General features: G+C 38.2%; 1 protein-coding gene across 1 annotated transcript; it reads left to right on the top strand.

Annotated features, from left to right (window-relative positions):
- The first annotated feature begins 1,708 nt into the window (after positions 1–1,708).
- Positions 1,709–25,283, top strand: swap70a (switching B cell complex subunit SWAP70a). Its single transcript, XM_067414464.1, has 12 exons — positions 1,709–1,878; positions 3,838–3,978; positions 11,958–12,131; positions 12,215–12,442; positions 13,892–14,038; positions 15,153–15,261; positions 15,390–15,571; positions 17,412–17,519; positions 18,982–19,148; positions 19,238–19,436; positions 24,763–24,859; positions 24,939–25,283. Exons 1-12 carry the CDS (start codon positions 1,783–1,785, stop codon positions 25,055–25,057), a joined length of 1,767 nt encoding a protein of 588 aa, XP_067270565.1. The 5' UTR covers positions 1,709–1,782; the 3' UTR covers positions 25,058–25,283.

The raw sequence follows: 25,283 nt of genomic DNA, 5'->3' as shown, positions 1-25,283 counted from the left end.
ATTCAGTTGATTGGACATGATTTGGAAAGGCACACACCTGTCAGGTCCCACAGTTAACAGTGCATGTCAGAGCTCTAACCAAGCCATGAATGTCCAAGGAATTGTCTGTAGACCTCAGAGACAGGATTGTATCGAGGCACAGATCTTGGGGAAAAACTGACTGATCAGGGAAGAAGGCTCTTACTCAGGGAGATGACTAAGAACCCGATGGTCACTCTGACAGAGCTCCAGTGTTTCTCTGTGGAGAGAGGAGAAACTTCCAGCAAGACAAGCATCTCTGAACTTCACCAATCAGGCCTGTATGGTAGAGTGGCCAGACAGAAGCCACTCCTCAGTAAAAGGCTGCCTGGAGTTTGTCAAAATGCACCTAAAGGACACTCATGACCATGAGAAACAAAATTCTCTGATCTGATTAAACAAAGATTGAACTTTTTGGCCTGATTGGCAAGCATCATGTCTGGAGGAAACCAGGCACTGCTCATCAACTGGCCAATACCATCTTTAAGCATGGTGGTGGCAGCATCATGCTGTGGGGATGTTTATCAGTGGCAGGAACTAGGAGACTAATCAGGATTAAGGGAAAGATGAATGCAGCAATGTGCCGAGACAAAATTGATAATAACCAGCTCCAGAGAACTCTAGACCTCAGACTGGGGCAAAGATTCGTCGTCCAACTGGACAATGACCCTGAACTCACAGCCAAGATAACAAAGGAGTGGCTATGGGACAACTCTGTGAATGTCCTTGAGTGGCCTTAAACCTGATTGAACATCTCTAGAGAGATCTGAAAATGGCTGTTCACCGACTCCCCTCATCCAACCTGAATGAGCTTGAGAGGTCCTGCAAAGAAAAATGGGAGAAACTGACCAAAAATAGGTGTGCCACACTTGTAGCATCAGACTCAAAAAGACTTGAGGCTGTAATTGGGTATCGAGCAAAGGCTATGAAAACTGATTTACATGTGATATTTTTTTTTAATCCATTTGCTAAGATTTCAAAAAAACATATTTCATGTTGTCATTATGGGGTATTGCTTGGGCTATAGAGTTTTGAGGAACGCTGTGAATACTTTCCGGATGCACTGTATTTAGCTTCCAGCGGACCACCTTCTGTTTTCAACCACTCGCAAGTTTTACGTAAGTATTTTACTTTAAAATGGATTATAAAGTAGCCTATATTATATGGATCTTACAAAAAACATCAATTCGCTTCAGAAGGCTGTAACTACCGAAACCTAATGGATTGCTTTTATGGCTTGAGAGGTGAGTAAATTACTTTGTATATCTAGGTAAAACTATCCCTTTAAACCATAGACCTTAAACAAATTTAGGAACAAAAATAGTTAGAAAACAAAGAAACAACCCCCCCCCCCCACACACACACACACACACAAAAACAGTGAGGATATATATTTTGACTGAACACCAATATTCCATAACTGAAGACTTTACTCTGTTTTTGGATGGATTCAATTAAATTAGCATGCTTTTTAATGCGCCTGACGGAACTGACACAAATTAAGTAAATTTTTTGAAAAAAATATTTTCATAACCTGTTCCTTTAGGCTACTTGGTTCATCATCTGAGACCTTTGTCCACAAATAAATCAAGTTTTAATAATGTAGCGTTTTTAGTTTTGTCCCTTCAAGAATGTTTTATGTAAATATGCAAGATGTTTGCAAAGCGGTCACATGACTCGTGCTCATTGTGTTGCGCTGACACACTGACTGACTGAAGAGGATTTAGTTTTACACGCGCTCTGACATCTTTCACCGAATTTACCATGATATCCCGGGAAGAAATACTCAAACCTATATGGTACGCCTTTACTGCTCTGGATGTTGACCGAAACGGGAAAGTATCCAAATCCCAGTTAAAGGTAAGCAAACCTTTTTTTTTAAAACTAACTTACTCCATTAACAACTGCGGAGATCCTAGCGCACGCACCTGTCAGTTTCCGTGTATTGGGGCAGTCGTGTCCACTTACAAATGAAACTTTGTACACACAGATGACTTGCTTATACGGGTTATGTGACTTCTACTTCTTTACTGAAACAGACAGGTAATCAAAATAAATTAAGAAAATAAATAAAAATCTATTGTCCATTACACATTTAGTAGAGAATTTCTCTTAAGATTATTCCGTTTCGATACTAGCCTACTGGCAGTTGCTTGAACATCCTATTTTGGTAAAGATTTTCTTTGCAGAATATAATGTTATATTATAAAAGAGAAAGAGAGGCACAGGCTTCATTTGTTTACTAATTCTTTGAATGAACGCTTGATCAGTCTTGCAAGTCTGCAAGACTTTCACAAGGGTGTATGCATGTGCACTGAAGTGAAGTAATCTTGCACCTTAGATTATCTTAAGCCTATCATCTGAATGTTTTATAAACTTCAACAAAAGTTTTGACACACCATTCATAAATTCAATCAAGTGTGTTTAAACGTTTGCTTAAAGGTTCTATAAGAATTGTGATGCTTAATAGCATTTTATTGCCAATATGAGAACAGGTTTTAACAAAACTTAAAGGAATAGTTGAACCCAACAATTAAAATTCTATCATTACTTGCTCACCCTCATGTCAATCTAAACCCTTAAGACCCTTGTTCATCAAGATGTTTATAATGAAATCCGAGAGGTTTCTGACCCCACATAGACAGCAACACAGCGACCTCTTTCAAGGTCCAGACCAGAAATGGACTGCATTAATATAGCACTTTTTAACAGACCCTATGGCCATCCAAAGCGCTTTACATTTTTGCCTCACATTCACCCATTTATACACTGACGGCGATGTCAGCCATGTAAGGCACCATCCAGCTCGTCGGGAGCAGCTGGGGTTAGGTGTCTTGCTCAAGGACACCTCGACACTTGGTCAGGTGGAACCGGGGATCGAACCACCAACCTTTAGGTTTGTAGAATAATCTACATGAACCACTGAACCACTGCTGCCCCCAAGCCACTAACATTCATGCATATATACATATGGTTGTGGCAAATAAAGTTTAAGTACTTAGAGTTACCAGTTATAATTGGCAAAGGATGATTTATGAATTAGGAATGAATGTATTAAGAGGAGTGTTTGTCTTATAGGCTATTCGTTGTTCCAAAGACAACTTCCCCGCACAACTTGACATTGCAAAACGTTTTGTAATCCTCAGAGGCATTTCTATTGTTTTGTTGCTGGAGTAATGCGTCTTGACTCGTATTTACAACTACATGACAAGAGCGAATCAGTGGGCGGGGCTGAAGAGGCCATGATGTAGAAGTAGGCATTGATCTTCTTTTACAGAGGCGGTCTTTTGTCACACACTGTGACGTAATAATGTGACAAACACCAAAACGAGTTAAAAAAAATCATGCAAGGTGACTTACTTAGGTTTGCTCGTCAATTTACTGGTATTGGCGCCATTATTTACTGCCTAAAAAAAGCATGTCTTAAACCAGACTCTAAATTACGCTGCTCTTGGTTGATTGTGTTGGTCATTATGGAAATGGTAACCACTTTTGTGTTCTTTCATTTGCACGTCATCAGTAGATCACGTGCTGAACTTTCCACTTACATCTGTACTTTTTGGAATTGCACTCTCACACTAACTTTTAGTAAATCTGGCCCTTGGTGTGTTCGACTTGAAGACCGATCAGTGTATGACATCAAAGTACGAAAAGCTTTCAGAGCAATCTGCTCTCCAATCGCACGTGCGAGCAAGAGCAATAAGTTGCTGGCTGCAGTTCACTTAATGGCCACTGGTGTCGCTAATAACAAGGGTTTCTGAATTCTATACAGCCCTTTTAATCCTTTTTTTGAACCCATTGCTGTCTGTCTCTCTGAAGGTGCTGTCTCACAACCTGTGCACCATACTGAAAATCCCTCATAACACTTCAGCCCTGGAGGAGCACTTTAGAGATGATGATGAAGGACCAGTGTCAACACAAGGGTACATGCCCTACCTGAACATGTTCATTCTTAGTAAGGTAACAAATACACTGTCCCTTAGCTGCAGTGCTTCACTCCAGGTCTATTCAATGACAGTAATAGCATGATGGCACTGTCCCATCAGATGATAAAGCCCCATCTGATATGTCACATATTTCATTTACATTATGCATCATTAAACAAAGGCCTACCTCTTTCCAGCATCAACACAAGCCTGTGTCTGTTTTAAGAACAGACGTTTCCTCTGGAATAAGGTTACACATTATTTCTCGTGACTCACATAGAGATGTTTTTGTATCTGTCTGCTTTTTCAATTTAAAGCACAAGTTGCTCTTTGGATCGTTCTGCTCCTAGATAAAACGACCCTGTTATTAATGCAAAAGGCCAACATACAAAATACCTTCGAAAGGCTTGGAAATTCATGGACATTGTTATGGTGATAATATAATTTAAAGGTATTCAACTCTTTATGGTGAAGTACATCATACATACGTACATCATAGTAGTAACAATAAATCATGCATAATTACAAGCACCTGACCCTAAACTTAACCCTTACATAACCATATAGTACATGATGTTAATTAATTTATTACTCAGTACTTACTTGTCTAATTACACTGTAACAATATCATCTTAAACCTTAACCATATTTTAAGGTGTCATTGTTACAGTGTAATTATATATTTAAGTACTGAGTTAATTTAGTAACATGTACTTACTATAGGGTTAGGGCAGATTAGGGTTTTGGTTGAGGGTCAGTTGCATGTAAGTATGCAAAATTTACTGTTACTATGGTAAGTATATGTAACATATAAGTGTAAGTGAAACCAATTTAGAAAGAATCAGATGCAGAAGGATCTTCACTTGTGCTCTCAAACTTTCGGACCCTATATTTTTTAATTGAAAAATAAAACCTAAAATAGACTGTAGGGAAGTTGATGACTGTCACTTATGATGACTCAGGCCAAAGACTTTTTACTCACATGTCGATGTTTTTGACTCCTGAAAATGGAAATAAAATGACTTCTGTGTTTTTTTTATACTGTACAAACTGTATATTATTTCCCCTTACACTAAGGCATAACAAACCTTAACCTTAAAAACTTAAACCTACCCATATCACAAAACTTTCAACATTTTTTGAATAAAAAAAAACAGTGTTTAAAGGTGCAGTATGTAGTATTTTTGCAGTAAAATATCTGACAACCACTAGGCCAGTGTTATATATTTTGTTCAGCTGAGTTCTTACAATATCCAAAATGTATCCATCTATTTGTAAATTGTGAGACAATTGCTATTTTAACCAATGAACCGGGACGTCTGAGGCAGTTGACCACATGTTCCAAGATTCTGCGCTCAAACTTGGTGTCATCAAACTGCACCTTTGTTTTGAATAGGCGCCCTCTAGCGGACGGAAAAGTTACAAAGTGTAGCTTTAAAGGGGTGGTTCAGTGGTTTTTTTTCTATACTTGGTTGTGTTTATGGGTCTTAATACTTCTTCTTTTTTTATGCCGTATTTTTCTTATATTTTACCTTTATTCCACACCACTGTCTCCACTGTCCTTTGAACGGCTCGTTTGCTTCCTGCTTCTATGAAGCCCATCCCTCCAAAAAACGCAATGGTCTTTGGTTAGATGGCAGTAAATGGTAAATGGACTGCATTTATATAGCGCCTTTATCCAAAGCGCTTTACATTTTTGCCTCACATTCACCCATTCATACACCGACGGCGATGTCAGCCATGCAAGGCGCCATCCAGCTCATCGGGAGCATGCTGGGGTTAGGTGTCTTGCTCATGGACACTTCGACACTTGGTCAGGTGGAACCGGGGATCGAACCACCAACCTTTCGGTTTGTAGACAATCTACATGAACCACTGAGCCACTGCCGCCCAGTGGCAGTGTTTTTGTTAATAGCAAGGGTTTATGATGTCTCCAACCTGGGAAGAAGCTTGTTGTAGTCCAAACCGGCCGCTTTTGTAGGCAATAAACTGCCAAACTGTAAAAGACATTGGGCCCTATTTTAATGATCTGAAACACAAGTGTCAAAGCGTGAAGCGCAAGTAACTTTGTGGGCGGGTCTCGGCGCTGTTGCTATTTTCCCGGCGGGATAAATGGCTCTTGCACCCGGCGCAAATCTAAAATGGGTTGGTCTGAAGTAGCTTCATTATTTATAGGTGTGGTTTGGGCGTAACGTGAATAAACCAATCAGAGCGTCATCCAACATTCCCTTTAAAATCAGGTGCGCAAGTTCCATTATGGATTGCTATTATTATGGCGTATTTACCAGGCGCACGCCAGGAGCGGTTCACAGCCGAGGAGACTGATGTTCTTGTAAGAGCAGTGAAAGACAGAGAAGTTGTGTTGTATGGGGATGGGAGAAACCCACCCAAAATAGCGTCGGTTTAACAGGCGTTGATTAAACAGGCGTCGGTTAAACAGTTTTTTTTCAGTTTATCAGTCGATTTTTCTGACAAAACCAATTTGTCAGATGTGCTTATATACATATATGTCTTGCCACTATTGGGCAAACAGGTTTGATCCTTAAAGGGATCCCCTGGTGTTGAGACTTAAAGGGGGGGGGGGGGGGGGGGGACACTCAGTTTCAGTCAATCTCATGTCAATCTTGAGTACCTATAGAGTAGTATTGCATCCTTCATATCTCCGAAAAGTCTTTAGTTTTATTATATTTATAAAAGAAATATGGGCTGTACCGAGTCTTTCCTGAAAAAAACGAGCGCCTGGAGGCGTATCGTGTGGGCGGAGCTAAAGAATGACGATCGCGAACAAAGCGGTGACGTCCTCAAGCGTGGAGAAACCCATGGCTATCACAGATAATAGATATATGATCCAGAATCATTCGGAGGCTGAAATAAATTAAACAGGAGAAACAGCAACAGCAGGACGTCCGTCTCTGTGGTATGTACTGTATTTAGTGGCCTGTCAACATTTGTGTGTGTTTACTCTCAGTTTATGAGGACATGATTCGGTTTATGGACTATTGTATCTGACTAAACCTTAGTAGTAGCAAGCAAAACGGTTTTGCACGTCAGACTAGTGTAACGTATAACTTACATAGAACAGCAATAGAGTCCGTTAGCGCATTTGAATGCGGAAGCACGCGATCGTGTCGTTTACTGATGTTTACTCACGCGACGAGCCAACAGCACAGACATTCTCACAAACTTGTGAGAAACCGGAAGGAGTATTTTTAACACAGAAATACTCCATCAAACGTCCAACATTAGTTTTTGAAACTTTGTCTATGTTTAGGATGGGAATCCAAGTCTTTAACAGTATAAAAAGCTCAGTATGCATGAAACAGCATTTCATATACCCCTTTAATATAACCTAAATGATGTCTCTTACTGAATTATGTAGTAGAAAACCCATGAAAGATCTACCTTATTTAAAAAATCGATTTTATATTTGGACCATGGGCGGCGCTATCTTGTTTGCGTTCTAGGTTGATGACGTAGAGTGGTTGCACTCCTCAATCAGCTGGCGTTACCCGTAACTATTTTTACCACAACGCAACTCGAAAATTGTTTCAGAGTTAAAGGGATCCCATGGTGTTGAGACTTGTATGGCTTAATATAACATAAATGATGTCTCTTACTGAATTATGTGGTAGAAAACCCATGAAAGATCTACGTTATTTAAAAAATCGATTTTATATTTGGACCATGGGCGGCGCCATTTTGTTTGCGTTCTAGGTTGATGACGTAGAGTGGTTGAACTCCTCAATCAGCTGGCGTTACCCGTAGCTATTTTTACCACAACGCAACTCGAAAATTGTTTCAGAGTTAAACAAAACAAATGAATTGCTTTGTAATTGTACTTAAAACACACTCAAACATACATGTGCACACAAACTCACCTACACAAGTCACAAACAGATCGGCGGGCGCGCACACACACACCTGACTGCTCTGTCTCAATCGCATGCATCATCACCAAAACATCCTGCCTCTCTTCCTCACGTTACTTTATCCCATCGTCCTACCTAGATATTTCCCTCTGCTGGTCACATTAGGCATTATAGTTAATCTACTGCATATCAACAGTCTATCTAGGGAACAGGATGTGTTGAACAGGATATCAACACAGGGAATAGATTGAGGGTTATGTATGCGCGCGCAGTGCGTGCGTGTGTGTGTGTGTGTGTGTTCGCGCCGATCTGTTGTGGTGTGTGTGTGTGTTCGCGCCGATCTGTTGGGGTGTGTGTGTGTTCGCGCCGATCTGTTGGGGTGTGTGTGAGTCTGTGTGAGAGAGAGAGTTTGTGTGCACATGTATGTTTGAGTGCGTGAAGTCGGACAGCTGTTTGTAAATCGGCTTTACTCGGTGGAACGTGAGACTGAATGACTGCACTCGAACATGTCCACTATGGTGTCGGACAACACTACAAATGTCCGTCCCTTCAAATAATGCCCTATTTAAGGGTATAGGGTCGATTTCAGATTCAGCCCCTGTCGTGGAGACTGAGCAGCCCAACATCTCGATTGAGACAGAGCAGCCTGTCGTGTGCGCGCCCGCCGATCTGTTTGTGACTTGTGTAGGTGAGTTTGTGTGCACATGTATGTTTGAGTGTGTTTTAAGTATAATTACAAAGGAATTCATTGGTTTTGTTTAACTCTGAAACAATTTTCGAGTTGCGTTGTGGTAAAAATAGCTACGGGTAATGCCAGCTGATTGAGGAGTTCAACCACTCTACGTCATCAACCTAGAACGCAAACAAAATGGCGCCGCCCATGGTCCAAATATAAAATCGATTTTTAAAATAACGTAGATCTTTCATGGGTTTTCTACTACATAATTCAGTAAGAGACATCATTTATGTTATATTAAGCCATACAAGTCTCAACACCAGGGGATCCCTTTAAACAAAACCAATGAATTGCTTTGTAATTGTACTTAAAACACACTCAAACATACATGTGCACACAAACTCTCTCACAGACTCACACACACCCCAACAGATCGGCGCGAACACACACGCACTGCGTGCGCGCATACATAACCCTCAATCACTATTCCCTGTGTTGATATCATAGATAGACTGTTGATATGCAGTAGATTAACTGTAATGCCTAATGTATCCAGCAGAGGGAAATATCTAGGTAGGATGATGGGATAGGGTAACGTGAGGAAGAGAGGCAGGATGTTTTGGTGATGATGCATGGGATTGGTTTGTGCATTAAAGTTTGAGCACAAGCTCAGTGAATTAACCTCAATCTTTAAATTTTCATTTTTAAGACACAAATAACATTCCCTACTTTTGTTCACTAATACAACTTGAAGGAGTGAATGAAGGCGAGTGCGTGAAGTCAGACAGCTGTTTGTAAATCGGCTGTACACTCGTTATTGCGGTGCAACGTGAGACTGAATGACTGCACTCGAACATGTCCACTATGATGTCGGACAACACTACAAATGGCCGTCCCTTCAAATAATGCCCTATTTCAGGGTATAGGGGGTCGATTTCAGATTCAGCCCCTGTCGTGGAGACTGAGCAGCCCAACATCTCGATTGAGACAGAGCAGTCTGTCAGGTGTGTGTGCCCACCCGCCGATCTGTTTGTGACTTGTGTAGGTGAGTGTGTGGGCACATGTATGTTTGAGTGTGTTTTAAGTACAATTACAAAGCAATTCATTGGTTTTGTTTAACTCTGAAAAATTTTCTAAAATTTAAAATGTAAAAATAGCTACGGGTAACGCCAGCTGATTGAGGAGTGCAACCACTCTACGTCATCAACCTAGAACGCAAACAAAATGGCGCCGCCCATGGTCCAAATATAAAATAGATTTTTTTAAATAACGTAGATCTTTCATGGGTTTTCTACTACATATTTCAGTTAGAGACATTGTTTATGTTATATTAAGCCATACAAGTCTCAACACCATGGTATCCCTTTAATTACTATAATTAGCCTGAATAAATTGTAAGCTAGATTTATGCCTATTTTTTCACATCTTCGTGGCACACCACAATGATTTCCGTCATCTCATGTGTTAATATTTTTTTAGTGTAACAATTTATGATTTGCAAAAATAACTGTTGCATCTGTGTAGATTACATGAGCAAAGTGTATGCGCGTTGTGCACGCTATACATTATGGTCAAGCATGCGCCCTTAAAATAGCATAATGAACAACGCGCAACGCGCCACTGACTTAAGACTAGGTTTTTTCTGGTCAGTGGTACAATTGTTTAATGGAACAGCAAAATAGCACCAGGGATTGTTTGCGCAGGAACACGCCTCCTTTTTTGCGCTGAACCGCCCAGCGAGCGCAAGTTCATTTACTAGTTTAGCGTCGTGCTTCTGTGGAGGGAAAAGCGCGCTTTGCGCGGGTGCAAAATAGGAATGACACATGCGTCGGTGTACAAAGTCAATTGCGCTGAGTGCAAGATAGGGCCCATTATCTCTGTTTGCATTGAACTTTCAGTGCTGTAACTTTGCAGATACTGTTTATGCTCAAGCAGCAACATTACACACAAACTAAAGTCAAAAAAAGTGAAATCGCATGCAACCACCCCTTTAATATGTTTTTTAAGCCATTTGTTTTACGGGGACAGTGTTTTCATAAACCATTGTTACGTTGTAATACCCATTTCATTATACACTGTGTCCTTTTAAACCACACACACACACACACACACACACACACACACACACTTGTACATATATCTTTCTAGGCCACAGTCCAAGCTCCTTACACAAACTTTACCCATCACAATTAAGTTCATACCCCTACCCTAAACCTACACTTAACCTAATTAATAATAGGGATAAGCTTATCCCTAAAACCAAGTCTTGACCCTCAAACAGCCTTCAAAGGGGCCCAAATGTCCTCACTTTACTCACTTCGTCCTCATCCTGATGGTCTAAAACTCAAACTGGTCCTCACAAATATAGTTGTACATACACAGACACTGGATTTCATGTTTTATGAGGAATTTCCATTTGCTGTAAAAATACACATTTAGATTTGTGATTCTTCAGACATCTCTTATCTTATTGATGAATTGCATTCTTTCACTGTAGTCGATGATGTTTTAGAGTATCTTTAAAATTACTGCTTTCAGTCCAGCGTCATGCTCTTAACGGACAGAAGTGGAACCTGTTGTGCTCTTTGGTTTCTTTGTGCATTCAGAAATGCTGTTTCCATCCTGTCAGCTCAAACCTGTTTGACCATTCTTCTCTGACTTCTCTCCAAAGAATGTTGGTCCCCAGAACGGCACCTTGATGTTTTTGTTTACACCGTTCTCTGTAAATTCTAGAGACTTTCATGTATAAAAATCCTGTGAGTTCAGCAGTTCCTGAAATACCCATATTAACACATTATGTACAGTATTTCTTCACCCGTTCTAATGTTTGGTTTGAACAACACTAGTAGGAGAAGTCATTAAAAATATGGCCCAATGTATTATGGTAACATTCGGTATTGTTTTTTCTTCTTCCCATTTTTAAATAGAAACAGCATTGTTTTGTGTTTTAAGGTTGAAAGAAATGTCCGTGAACTTGTGCTGATAGTTTTCTGCCAGCATGTTTTTCAGTATTATTTCTTATAGTGAAAAAAATAAACTTTTGTCCATCTCTGCATGCGTTTATGAACCTCATATGCACCATTATATCATATACAATTATATTACACGGCTCTCTGGAACAGTTGTGTCATTCTTTGGTCAAATACCTTTCTATAATAACTACTAAATAATATGAATATTATGCTATTACTGAATATACTGAACTCCACAGAAGGCCACAGAATTCCTACTTTCCAGCTGGTATTGTCATTCACTATTATATTTATATTATGGTCCAATTCTCACTATTAACTAACTATTAATTATGACCTTTGCCTCAATAAACTCCTACTTACTGCTTATTAAGTTGGTATGGTTGTTAGTTGACACAAGACACACTTCATGCTTCTACATATGAATTCTGCAGAAAGGATTTGACATATAGCACTGAATTAGATTTGAGTCATTTTTAATATTATTGAATCACAGATCCAGCCCAACTTTGACTTCATGGAGCTGAATAATATGTGCTGGACTCTGTCTGCACCAAAGCACATCAGCAGCCAGCATCTGCTCATCTCAGACTTTGATGCCTACAGGGTGTGGTGTATCTTCAACTTCCTGTCTGAAGATAAATATCCACTGCACATTGTCACAGAGGAGGTTGGTTCTAGTAGTTTAATCTTAGTTTTCTTTAAGTCTTTGTAATTATGTGGAAGTAATGAGGTGTTTCTGTATTGTAACAGCTTGAGTACTTCCTGCACAAGCTGTTAGCAGCAATGGGTTGCATTTGGAACGAGGGCAGATTTGAAGACTACAAAATGCAGCTCAGCAGAAAGAAGCATCATCTGAATGCGTGGGAGCTGATTGAGCTTATTGGCATAGGCTATTTCACCAAAGGCATAAACCCTCAGACTCTCTCCATTGGCATCAATGAGGTCTATCAGGAACTTGTAATGGATGTTATTAAGCAGGTGGGAGTCTGTGTTAATGTACTGGTGCTCTTCGGTCATTTTTGACTAAAATATTTACTGTAACATTTTTTACTTTACTCATCGGAATGATACGAAAATACGTAAAGGTTTTGGCACTTGCTATGTGAACACACAAAAAAAATCATGAAGATGATTCGAAAAAGTTAAATGGTCATGTAAAAAACTGAATGGGAATGAATGGGAGACAAATTTCATTTAGTGGAATCTTTTGGTACTGCGCTCAAACAAAATCTTACTGAAAGCTCATTTTTTGAGATATCAAGTTCAAATTTGGAACACAACTTGTTTAGATTTTTTATTACATTTTTTTTGTTGTTGTTGCAGTTTTAGAGTAAAACTTTTTAAAAATATATATTTCATATACAATTTTTGTGCAATGACCATACAATTCTGTTACTTTTTTTAAGTTCACATTTAAAACCTTTATCACATCAGCAATAATCTGGCAAGTGTCTTTGAAAAGAGTTCAAACTTTAGTCTGTGCTCTAAAGCATTCAAGATTTACGACTGTTTAAGTTGGACATTTCATTTTCAGGTATATGCTCAAAAACTGAATAAATGGAATATAACTACTGCATAAATATAATTTAGTACCATAAAATCCTCTAAAAATACAAAATATTCATAAAAAAAAAATGATTGAACCAAAATGTAGCACATTTATTTATTATATTATTCTTATGTAATTTTGAGCGACACATGAAAAGCACCAGAGACTTAATTAGTATGGGCCTTCCAGGTGTGCTCTTGTCTGTATGTGATAGTCAGGTGTTGTCAGTTAAATTAGTTGTGCAGTGACCATTTATTAAGGATGCAAGAAATGATTAAAACATCACACATGTACATAATGCAACAGCATGCTATATCTGAATGATTTTAATTTTAAAAGTATTAAGGCTGCTTCAAAATGTTGTGAAAAGTCAAAGTTTTAGGTCGGCAGCTCGGCACATATGAAAACGCTCATGCAACTGTTACTGACATGTAACTTGCTTGATGTAAAAAAGAGTTATTAAGCCCAATAAGCTGGGGAAAACAACATTGTCTGACCCATGCACATGCACAGAAAGCTGCCTCTCGGACAGCGTCCAATCCAGACTTCAGTTCTCTTTCACAGCTAAACTACATTGTCAGATTTGTGAAATTACTTTTTATGCAATGCTAACACACTGCTGTTCACTTTCAGAAGTTGAACAGAGGCTTTCTTTTCCCAGAAAGAATGTGAAACATTATGTAATTTAAAAAATATTTTTAAATACAATTTAATTGATTATGAACACCGAAAGCAATATATCACACATCGAATTGTTTAACAAGTTATTGCATTTTTTAATCTTCAATATCGTGCAGCCCTACTACTCAGTGAACACGGGAGAAATAAACAGATATCCCTGACAAATCATTAACTTGCTATCTTTTTTATTCAAAAAGGGCTATATGATGAAAAAAGGCCATAAGAGGAAGAACTGGACAGAGCGATGGTTTAAGCTCCACCTCAACTACATATCCTATTATGTGAATGAAGACCTAATCGAGCAGAAAGGATGTATTTCGCTTGATCGCAACTGCTGTGTTGAGGTAAAAGCTTGAACAATTTTTTGTAGAACATTTGTTAATCAGATTTGAATTTTAAAGGCATATCCCAATGCATCCCAATTTGCCTACTTATATGCCATAAAAGTTTTTTTTTTTTTTTTTTGTGTGAAGAAAAAGTACATACGTTCGAGGATGTAGCAGAAGTGTAGGTACGTTTCGGGATATACTAATACGCCAGAACTGTCTTTAACAGACCGCTTATCATTATACTGTAAACTGGCCTGTCAATCATCTTGACAGTTAACCGCCTCATATTTGCATTCCACATTTCAGGTTTGCTACTCAACCACTCTTTATACCTAATTGGAGAGAAAAAAAGTAGCATTTTTATCTATCATCCGTGGGTCTTTATTGCAGAGAACTCTCCTCCCCCTTTTTTCATATGATACATTTAACAGTTAATGGCCAAATGCATCTTTAAAAAGTTCACAATATTGTTTCAGATTAAATATATATATATATATTTTTGTGATATTGATTCTTAATCACTCAAACTCCTTCATCTAAACCTCTCTACTTAATCATAAATCTTGCACATCCATTTACTATTACATTTACTTTTCTGAATGTATAGTTTGTGAATTGTGATGCAGCAATAGAGTCATCATTTACACACCCTCATGTTGATCCAACCCTGTATGATTGACTTATAAAAGCAAATCTTTAGGGGAATGCTGCCTTTTCCAGATAACAAAAGTGAACTTAGTATTGTGGCTGTCAAAAAAAGCACCTAAATGTTTGATATAAGTAGCTCATATATGACTACTTGAAGTCATAGTGTTGTGTGTGGACAAATTTTGTTTGTCCACAAAATTAACCAAAAATTGTTATTCACCAAAAATATATTTTGCTTACTTACTTTCTCAAGAGGCTTGTTTTTTTTTTTTACATTATAGATTCTTTCATGTTTTGTGACTGATCATGGTGTGTTACATTTAAATATTGTGAGTTGAATGCAAGCCTGAATGGAAAAGAAAGCTATGGCAGGACAACATACTGGTTTGTTGGAACAACATAATGCTGAATAAATGATGATGGAAATTAGATTTTTGGGTGAACTATCCTTTTAAATGTCTAAATAGTTTTGTTTTTGCAGTCCTTACCAGACAAGGATGGAAGGAAAAACCTCTTCATTATAAGATGTGTTGAGAAAAGTTTTGAGATCAGTGCATCGGATAAAAAGACAAAACAGGAGTGGATTCACGGTATCACATATCTTTATAGCACACACACACATTTTTACACTATTGACATTGAAATGTTTGAACTGTATGTCCACTACTCTGCCCTCCCATTCTCCTGCTGAGTATGTTTTTGTTCATGTGCATGTTAGCCATCCAGGACTGCATTGTCCGCATAAGGCAAGGCCTTTCCTCCGCACACCGAGAGTCCAGACATAAACGCAGGGAGCTGAGGAACAGGATGAAAGCTGAACAGGAGATCATGGAGGACAGAATGAGACAGCTGCAGTTGGCCAACGAGAGCAAGCAGGCCCAGCTGGAGGCCATGAGTAAGGTACCGTGGCCTTCCTCGTATCATTGAAAGATACAAACAACAAACTGTTAAAACGTCTTAGATTTCAAGACATCGTTTATGCATTCAATATATCGTTTATGTTGCTTATGTTGACTATACACTGTAAAAAAATGTTTAGAAAAAAAGTTACCTGGTTGCCTTAATTTTGAGTTAATTGAAATTGAAAATTTGAGATAATACAATGAAAATTTTTTGAGATTCGACAACCTTTATTAAAATATTATTAAAGGATTTTGTAAGCATTTTGGGTAATTGTGTGTGTTTTATTTCTGATGACGCAGTGAAACATGCCAAATAGTGCTGTTTTCGTGATTTATCAATTTTTTTATGTGGTTCAGATTAATATTTTGAGTTTCTATTTATTAAACAAATTTCCTTCATTGTATCAACTCAAATTTTTAATTTCAATAAAAACTAATTTTAAGGCAACCAGGTTACTTACTTTTTTAAGTTAAACCAACAAAAAGTATGCCATTAAACAAGTATTTGAAAAATACTGTATATACTTTGTTTGTTCTACATTAATTCAGAGATTAACTGTGAAATTATAACATTATAAAATATATTAAGAACATTAAAAAAGTGTTTCATTACTCTAGTAAATTTTTTTAATCAATTGACAGCACAACTTTTTGTTGAAAACTATTATGAGTTCAATCTTCATCTCATGTGAATGTAAGCAACAATCTTGACAAAAACACAATTTATTTCATAATGTGTAAAGTGTATTACATTAGCACAATACTAATGCATGCACCTTTAAACTAGCCATGTTATTCTTTTTTCTCTATTTAAACTTTCTTTTTGTTATCTTTTTACTGTAACTTCCCCTTTTAGCTCATTTGTATTCACCTAGATTATTTTGGTTTATAGCAAACTTTGTAATATGTAAAGAACGTTTCACATCCTTGTCTATTTGTGTTTTTTCATGTTAAACGTCTGACTCCTGCAGTCCTGTTCGACCGTGAACCTACTTTCATTTCTGATAAAGCTGTAGATATTTTTAGAACATTTTTATGCTAAAACAGCTCTGCTTACAGAGCCATAGTCTTGTAGACCGTGCTCTGACATACAGTAATAGTGCAACAGGACAGCAGGCATAGACCCAACAGTCCTGTCATATAAGAGAAAGAAAATTAAAAAAATAAATACCTTAAAAACAAAACAAACAAAAAACAAACGCCTCTGCTTTTGCACATATTTTAGGACACCTGCAAAAGAGAACTCCTGAGCAATGCAGCCACACTTCCTGTACGGGTGGTTTTGACTGTTACTAGTTCCTGTTTTATATCTTCAACCTCAAGGGAATGTTACATACTTTATTGCCTGTGAAGCAGGAAATATGATTATTCCTTGGTAGACTAGTTTGATTTTTAACTTCTGTCAACCATGCAACGCTGTTAAACTTGGAAACTTTTGCACAATACACGCAATGATAATACAAAAAAAGCATAACCAGACTTAAATCTATAAAAATAGCCCCATACAACTAGACATATTTACAGTTCAAATAACACATTTTTATTCAAATCTTTAACAAGCTGCACAAAATGGTTCTGAATACCTTGCATCGTAGACTTATACTCACTGCAAGTGCATTATTATTATTAATGCATTATTATTGTAAACGTGTATTTGTTTTTACAAATTGTGGGATGAACTGAAGTGATTTTGTTGAAATCAATAGCATGGCACAAACTTATTTTTAATATTAAACAGTGACTGAAGTCTAGTTGTGATTTTATGTTTTTCTCCCTGTACTTTCTGGCTCACGGAAACCTTGTAAGTTACTGCTTTTCATTTTGTGTGGATGTTGCAGGACATAAAGAATGCATCAATCAGGGGTGATTTGGAGGAACAGAGAAGACTTCAGACCCAAACAGAATTATTGGAGCAATACAGACGAGACCTGGAGCAGGAGAAAATGGTAACTACAACAGCCGTATGTCTTGTTCACAATGACAGTGATTTTGAGGCCGCCAGGTTTCTTGTAGACGTTATGGCTGGATGCCTCAACATGTGGCAGAGGCAAAAATCTGTTCACAAATTACACTTACTGCTGCTATTAATAAAATGTAATTTGGCATTTAATCGGTTTTCTTGCTGCCAAAATTATATATTTTTATTACATTTAAACCACACGTTCCTTAATGTTGGCAATGAAAGTTACGTTAATCTTTTCTACCCTACTGTGACGTATATCTGAGTAAAATGGCTTCTTGAACAAAAACAATTGTAGGGCGGGGTATGATTTTTCCATGGTAAATTGATCGGATGGTTGGATGATTGTGGTTTGCTATTGGTGGATCTCATGTGAGTGACAGGTTGTCCCGCCCTCACGTCAGTAAACACATCCTTAGAGAAGAGATGAGAAGAGATGTCGCTGCAAGGAGGAGAGGTTATTTTAATTGAATATAATAAGCACACACAAATAAATAAATATATATTATATATATATATATATATATATAATATATAATATATAATATATATAATATATATAATATATAATTTTTTTTTCATTTTTTTTTTTTCACGGATAAATCTTTTATAATTAATACTGTAAAATAAAATAAAAAAATCACCTTTGATTTCATGGTGACTTTTTTAATTAAGGGTGTCAAAAGTTAAAACATTAATTAAAACAGTACTTGTCAAAAGTTGGGAAACATTGCATTTATTGGATAAAAAATACAGAAATAACAGTAATACTGTGAAATATTATTACAATTTAAAATAATGGTTTTCAATTTTAATATACTTTGAAATATCATTTATTTCTGTGATGCAAAGCCAAATTTTCTGTGTCATTTACTTTAGTGAATTGAATGACTTTAGTGTCACATGATCCTTCTGAAATCTTGAACTTTTTTTATCAAACAATCTTGAAAAAAGTATCATAGTTAATAAAAAAATATTAAGCAGCACAACTGTTTCCAACATTGATAATAAATCTCAGCATCAGACAATGCTTTCTAAAGGATCATATGACTGAAAATCCAGCTTTGATCACAGGAATAGATTACATTTTAAAGTATAATAAAATAGAAAACCATTATTTTAAATTGTAATTATATTATTGTATAAATTATAGTTTCCCCCCTGCATTTTGGATCAAATAAATGCTGACTTGATGAGCATAATGTTTCCAAACCTTTGACCAATGCTGAATAAATAGTTTTTTTTTTTTTTTTTTTTTTTTGTGAACATGTTAATGCATTTAGCTCCTTTTTAAGATAAGAATGAAAAAATAGCACATAATTATTGTATAGATTTCCAAAGAAAGGCTGTCAGTTTGCAAGAAAGCACAATACAAGTCTTCTGTTGCACATATGCACGATGTGTGAAATATGTCTGATATATTAAAGGAATTTAAAATTGCTTCATAGGCTCGAATGCAGATGGAAGAGCAGGTGGTTGAAAAGTCCAGTGAAGTGGAGCAGTACTGGCAGCGTATGCAGGAGCTGGAAGACATGTACCGTCAACTGAAACAGGCACTAGATGATGAGAGGCAGGCCAAAGAGGATGAAGAAATCTTGCGCAAACTGCAGGCCAGGTAACGGCGCGTAAACACCCAACATTCAGGTTCACTACACACAGAAGGGCCGCAGAATTTTGCACAACATTTGTGTGTTTTGTTTGCAGGCTCCTACAAGAGGAGGCAAGCAAGAGGATTGAGTTAGAGCAGATTCACCTACAGCAGCAAGAGGTCTTATCCCAGTCCCAGAAAGAGAAAAAAGAGCTGGAAAAGGAGAAGGCAGAGAAGGAACGTGCCCTGCAGGCTGCACAGGAGCAGCTAGAGAGCCTTAAAAAAAAGAGACAGGGGGCGCAAGAGGAATACGAGGTAGTGGATTTTTTTATGATTAAGGATTTTTTTCCCACTATTTATTTTGGTCATTTTATCAAACTAGCCTTCCCCTTTTCTAAAATAATTTTGCTTTTCCAACAAATTTAAATCTGCAGTCCGTACATTTTTTTGGTTAAAAATTAATACATTATTAATAATTATTATTAATAAATATACATTTAAAAATAAATCTGAGCGAGTTACATAACCAGCCAGTGTTCAAAACGATCTCCGTACCTTAGCACAATTCATAACGGTAAGCTTGTACCCGTAGTCAAAAACAAAAGATTAGACTGTACAGAAGTTGAAATCTACAGTTAATGCTAATAAACACTAAATACACGCAGTCACGCAATATTGATGTTGTTAACATTAACAATTTGAGAACAAAGTTTAACAATAATAATAATTTGCACAGTCTGATGTGATATGAGCTTAGCAGTCGTTAGATTTAATCACCGCTGGTTGCGTGATTTATTGCAATGCTTTTTTTTGAACAAAAGTGGCAGACATGTTTGTTACCTGTTCAGATGACATTTTCCAGTGAAACGTATTATTTTGGTCATACTCCAACCCACAGAATCTGTGATTCTGAAGTACAGTATCCACAGCGTTGCGGTGACTGACAGCCACACACACTCCTCAGAACATTAGATTCATCCGCGCTGAGGAGACGCCGACACACAGCCCACTTAAAGATGATAATTCCACAAATAACAGCAGCTGCAGGTTTCAAACAGAGATGGCGACAAAGAGGCAACACTTACTTTAATTTGGCTTTAATTTGGCTTCTTTTACTCACTAACTGTGTGGTTCGCAACCAGGGGCCCAGGGCCCACTAGGGGGCATCAGAAAACATCCAATGGGCCCTTAAAGCTACACTGTGATATTTTCCCCCATCTAGTGGTGTAAAGGTATATAACAATCCAGTGAATATTAGTTTCTGTTCCTCTCAATTCCGTTTTTTTTAAACTCCTATGGTGGCCGATTTAGTCCAAGATTAACATGGCTTCCAGTTTGACCTCGTCCATGAGTGCCATCGTGTGTTAAAACGCAAAAGTTGAAGCTTGAATTTATGGGTATGTCTCTCTTTGGCTCATGTACTTTCAAGATGTATGTATTTTCAATGGCATATTATAAACTTAAGAGAATAATTTATTACTTGAAAGAAGTAAATATACATTAAAGGGGGGGGTGAAACACTCAGTTTCAGTCAATCTCATGTCAATCTTGAGTACCTATAGAGTAGTATTGCATCCTTCATATCTCCGAAAAGTCTTTAGTTTTATCATATTTATAAAAGAAATATAGGCTGTACCGAGCCTTTCCGGAAAAAAACGAGTGGCTGGAGGTGTATCGTGTGGGCGGAGCTAAAGAATGACGATCGCGAACAAAGCGGTGACGTTCCTTAAGCGTGGAGAAACCCTTGCTATTGATCTCAGCTAATAGATATATGATCCAGAATCAAATCTGAGGCAGAAATAAATTGAATAGGAGAAACAGCAACAGCAGGACGTCCGTCTCTGTGGTATGTACTGTATTTAGTGGCCTGTCAACATTTGTGTGTCTTTACTCGCAGTTTATGAGGACATGATTCGGTTTATGGACTATTGTATGCGATTAAACCTTAGCAGTAGCAAGCAAAACGGTTTTGCACGTCAGACTAGTGTAACGTTATACATAGAACAACAATAGAGTCCGTTAGCGCATTTGAATGACGAAGCACGCGATCGTGTCGTTTACTGATGTTTACTCACGCGACGAGCCAATAGCAGAGACATTTGAAGCAGTTTTATCGCTGGGACCGCTCCGTCAAAAACACACTTCTTTGGTATGATTTGGTAAAGTCCTCCTGACAGCAGTGAACAGTGGAGATCCACTTTGCGACGCGACTGAAGCGACGTTGTGAAGCTTCCCGTAATTTCTGCGTTTAAATCGGTTCAAATGCAGCGCTGCCTTCCCAGAATGCTGTGCTGAAGCGTTGAAGTCGCTCGACGTCACCCATTGGAAGAAAGTGGAGCGCGGCGCCAGATCGATTGGATCTGCGCTCGGAGTGTTTACGGCGTGCATTTCCTCTCTCTCGCTCTAGTCACACGCGCGTGCACCCTTCCGGGAGAAGAGTCCGTACGGCCCATACAAGGACCTTCCGCTCTATTAACGTCAAGTAGACCCATACTCGAAAAAAACTCTCAGAAACTTGTGAGAAACCGGAAGGAGTATTTTTGACACAGAAATACTCTATCAAACGTCCAACATTACGCCTGTTTCACACCGCAAGCGTGAGCAGCGCTTGAGCAGCACTTCAGCGTAACTACACCGTGACTGCAGCTGCAGAAGCGCTAGAGTATTCACACTGGAAGCGTTGGTGCAGCGTCACAGCAGCGGCTCCCACAATGATAGAGCCTATACCTGTATTAAATTCTAAACTAAAGTAAATTATTATATTTTCTGGCTAGTTTACTTTACTTTTTATAATACTTTCACCCAGACGGAATAATTAAAACAAGTTTAAATGGGTAAATCTTCTACAGATTATTTTTTTTCTTCGTTTTCTTTAATGACATACTCCAGTTATTGTTAAAACACCACATGTGCTTCTTGTGTGCATTTTGAGTGCTTTTGTGATATTATATTTATTTTGTCCATCAAAAGTGTGCTTTCGCTTTACACCGTGACTGCAGCTGCAGACCGAGAGCCTTTACCTGTCTGAATATTAAATACTAAACTAAACGAAAGTTTGTTATATTTTCTGGCTAGTTTACTTTATTTTTTATAATCATAACCATACTTTCACCCAAACTGAATAATCAAAACAAGTTTAAATTGCTAAAATCTTCCACAGATATTTTTTATTCTTTGTTTTCTTCTCTGACATACTCCAGTTATTGTTCAAATACACTACACGTTCTTCCTGTGTGCATTTTAGGCACTTTTTGTGTGAAATCACATTTATTTTGTCCTTTAAAAGTGTGCTTTCACTTTAATTGAGCGTCAGGAGCCTCAGCAGCGCAGCAAAAATAGGCTCGCAGCCGAAACCCCCGCTTCACTGCTGCTCACGCGACGCTCCTGCTTGACGCTCACGCGCTGCTCCTGCTCCCGGTGTGAATGCACTCATTGATTAACATGGGCGCCGAAAAAAATACGCGCTGCTCACGCGCCGCTCACGCTTGCGGTGTGAAACGGCCGTTAGTTTTTGAAACTTTGTCTATGTTTAGGATGGGAATCCAAGTCTTTAACAGTGTAAAAAGCTCAGTATGCATGAAACAGCATTTCACCCCCCCTTTAATGAGCACATTTATTTTTGAAAGAACTAAGTGTTTTTAGCTAGGAATAAACTAAAAAAGTTACACAGTGTAGCTTTAAGTTGTCTTAAAGGGGTCATATGTTGCTTTAAGGGAAATGTCACAATGTGAAATATTAGCATAATGACCGTCCAAAGGGATATACAAAGAAAGAAGTCAAGGCTTCAGTTAATTGGAGGGTTGTGGTCATGTTGTTGAGACGTGTGTTTGGTTGAGAAGGCAAAACCGCTTTGTCTGGCCTTGCGAAAACAGACGAAATTAGGAATTAGAGGTTAAGATTTATTTATAAATCTGTTCATGAGCAGTACAATGCAACAGTTTGCTTATGCACATCACATTTTAGAGAGGACAGCTTTCTAAATGTGGGAGAGCACAACGCCTCCTACATACAAAGACTACTTTATCAGTGTGAAACGCCTGCTCAAGTCATGCTTGTAAAGTTGGTTCCGATCGACTGGCTTGGTCTGCATTTTCAGAATCGGACTCAGGCTCGAACTGAACTGTTGTTGTTTATATCAAAAGAAAGAGCAGACCCTCTGCTTTTACACAACAACAAAAATCATGTATTTTAGCTTCATGCATTTTTTTTTAATCAGCACTTGAATGTGGTAAGTTTTTATAAAAAAGCAACATTTTGAGAAAAAAGCTGAGAAAATCACGTTTACATCCAGATAAGATTTAGAATGAAAATCAAAAGGAGTAGATCAGGTCTATCATCACCCCCAAAGCTTTACAGTCCTTTAACTCGTCCTGGGTCGAAATTTCACTCAGTAACATTAGGCAGTTTTTATTTATATGCTGATGTTTATGATCACACTATTTTTTATACTTGTTTCTGGGTCTTCTTCACACGTGTTTTGATCAGGAGATTCTGTACTCATTCAGAGGATGCGCAATAGTGCCCCCTACCATATAACCAGAAAATTCAGTCAATGGCGGGGAAGCTTTTTCTCACAAATGACAGAAATGTTCGTCAATGGCTGGTAAAAAGTTAACTGTGTTAATTTCTTTAAGCCTCCATTATGGTAGGAGGTGTTACATTTCTGATGCGTGGTTGAGGTGTTTGGCCAATCGCAATGCACTGGGTCAGCTGGCCAATCAGAGCACTCTGAACTTTTTAGAAGGAGGGGCTTTGTAGAAAGCACGTTTCAGACAGACTGGGAATAAAGCTGCAATTCTGTAGCCTGACAAGCCAGACCCACATCAAGATGTTTGGTCTGGAAACTCACCATAGACAGGGCTCAATCCGAGGGGTGGGATAAACGGTTGTCTTTCAAACTCCCTCTGCACGCGATAGGATAGCGCTACAACCAACCAGAGCAACATGAAGGTGAAGCAGAGCTCGCTGACTGATTAAACATTCGCCGTATCCGGTCAGCTAAACTCCGAACACATCTTCCCTTTTTAAGAATGACTTCAGTGCCGTTCTTTGTTCTTTTCTCAGAGAAAAGCTTAACTCCAAGTCTTCCAGAGTCGCGGTCAAAGCTGATTTGAAAGACCGCCGTTCGCCAGTTTCTGTGTTTACTAGAAGCACGCAAGCGCAACTCGGCCGTCGTCATTATGGCCCCGCCCGCTGACTCTATACACGATGTGATTGGGCCGTCCAGATTCTGAGGAATACAGCTCAGATGGGTATTGAGAGTTCCTAGACGACACTTGCGGGCAAATTAAATTTGCTGCCGCTAGGGTGCGTCTAGATTTCAAGGCTAGCAATTCTGTACAGTATGTAAAAAACTGGATATATGAGAACACCTGATTTTAATTCTGTATAAGAAGTGTGTTTCTGGACCATGGTCATATAAATACATTTTTAATTTAATTATAATTATTTTATTTATTTAGGCCTATATATGGATGTATGTGAGGGGGGCCTTGGCTTGGAGTCACAAATGTTGATGAGAATGAAACCCACTGCAGACATTGCTTGTTGTTTCCACGTTTATACTCAAGAGGATAGTTTCATTTTTAAACATAATGTAAATGATCAGGATTTCAGTGACCTTTATTTAATTTTTTTTCAGGCCATTACAAAGAAATTGGAACGGGCAAGTAACAAGACAAAGACTTGGAAACACAAAGTCTCTAAACATGAGGGCCTGCTTCGAATCGTTCAACCAGGTGACCCAGTGTAAAGTTTCTCAAATAACAGATGCACTTACCTAAAACACCAAAATCATGTTTTTCACATATTTCTCAGGCGGCAAGTCACCTTGTAAAATGACCAACTGGGGACAGGCAGCGTTTACCGAAACAGAGCTGGATCAGATGGAGAAGATTTGGCAGGAGAATAAAAATAGACCATGTGATGGACAGTGACACCGAAGACATCAATTTCCTTTATTTGTGTATATTTATTATTTTATTTTATATGCCAGACAGTCCTCATCCTGATCTGATGTTATTGAAATATTTTTTGATTTAGTAACTGCTTATTAAACATGTGCTTTGTAACGTCTGCCAGAAATGACAATGGAAATCCAGAGGCAAATGAACTGGTAGTCCCAAGAGTTTTTATACATGGTTTGCACAAGCACACACACAC

The sequence above is a fragment of the Pseudorasbora parva genome, chromosome 1 (genome assembly GCF_024679245.1).
Source record: "Pseudorasbora parva isolate DD20220531a chromosome 1, ASM2467924v1, whole genome shotgun sequence".
Lineage (NCBI taxonomy): Eukaryota > Metazoa > Chordata > Actinopteri > Cypriniformes > Gobionidae > Pseudorasbora > Pseudorasbora parva.
Note: the sequence above shows the minus strand (reverse complement) of the source record. Positions and strands in the feature narration are given on the sequence as shown.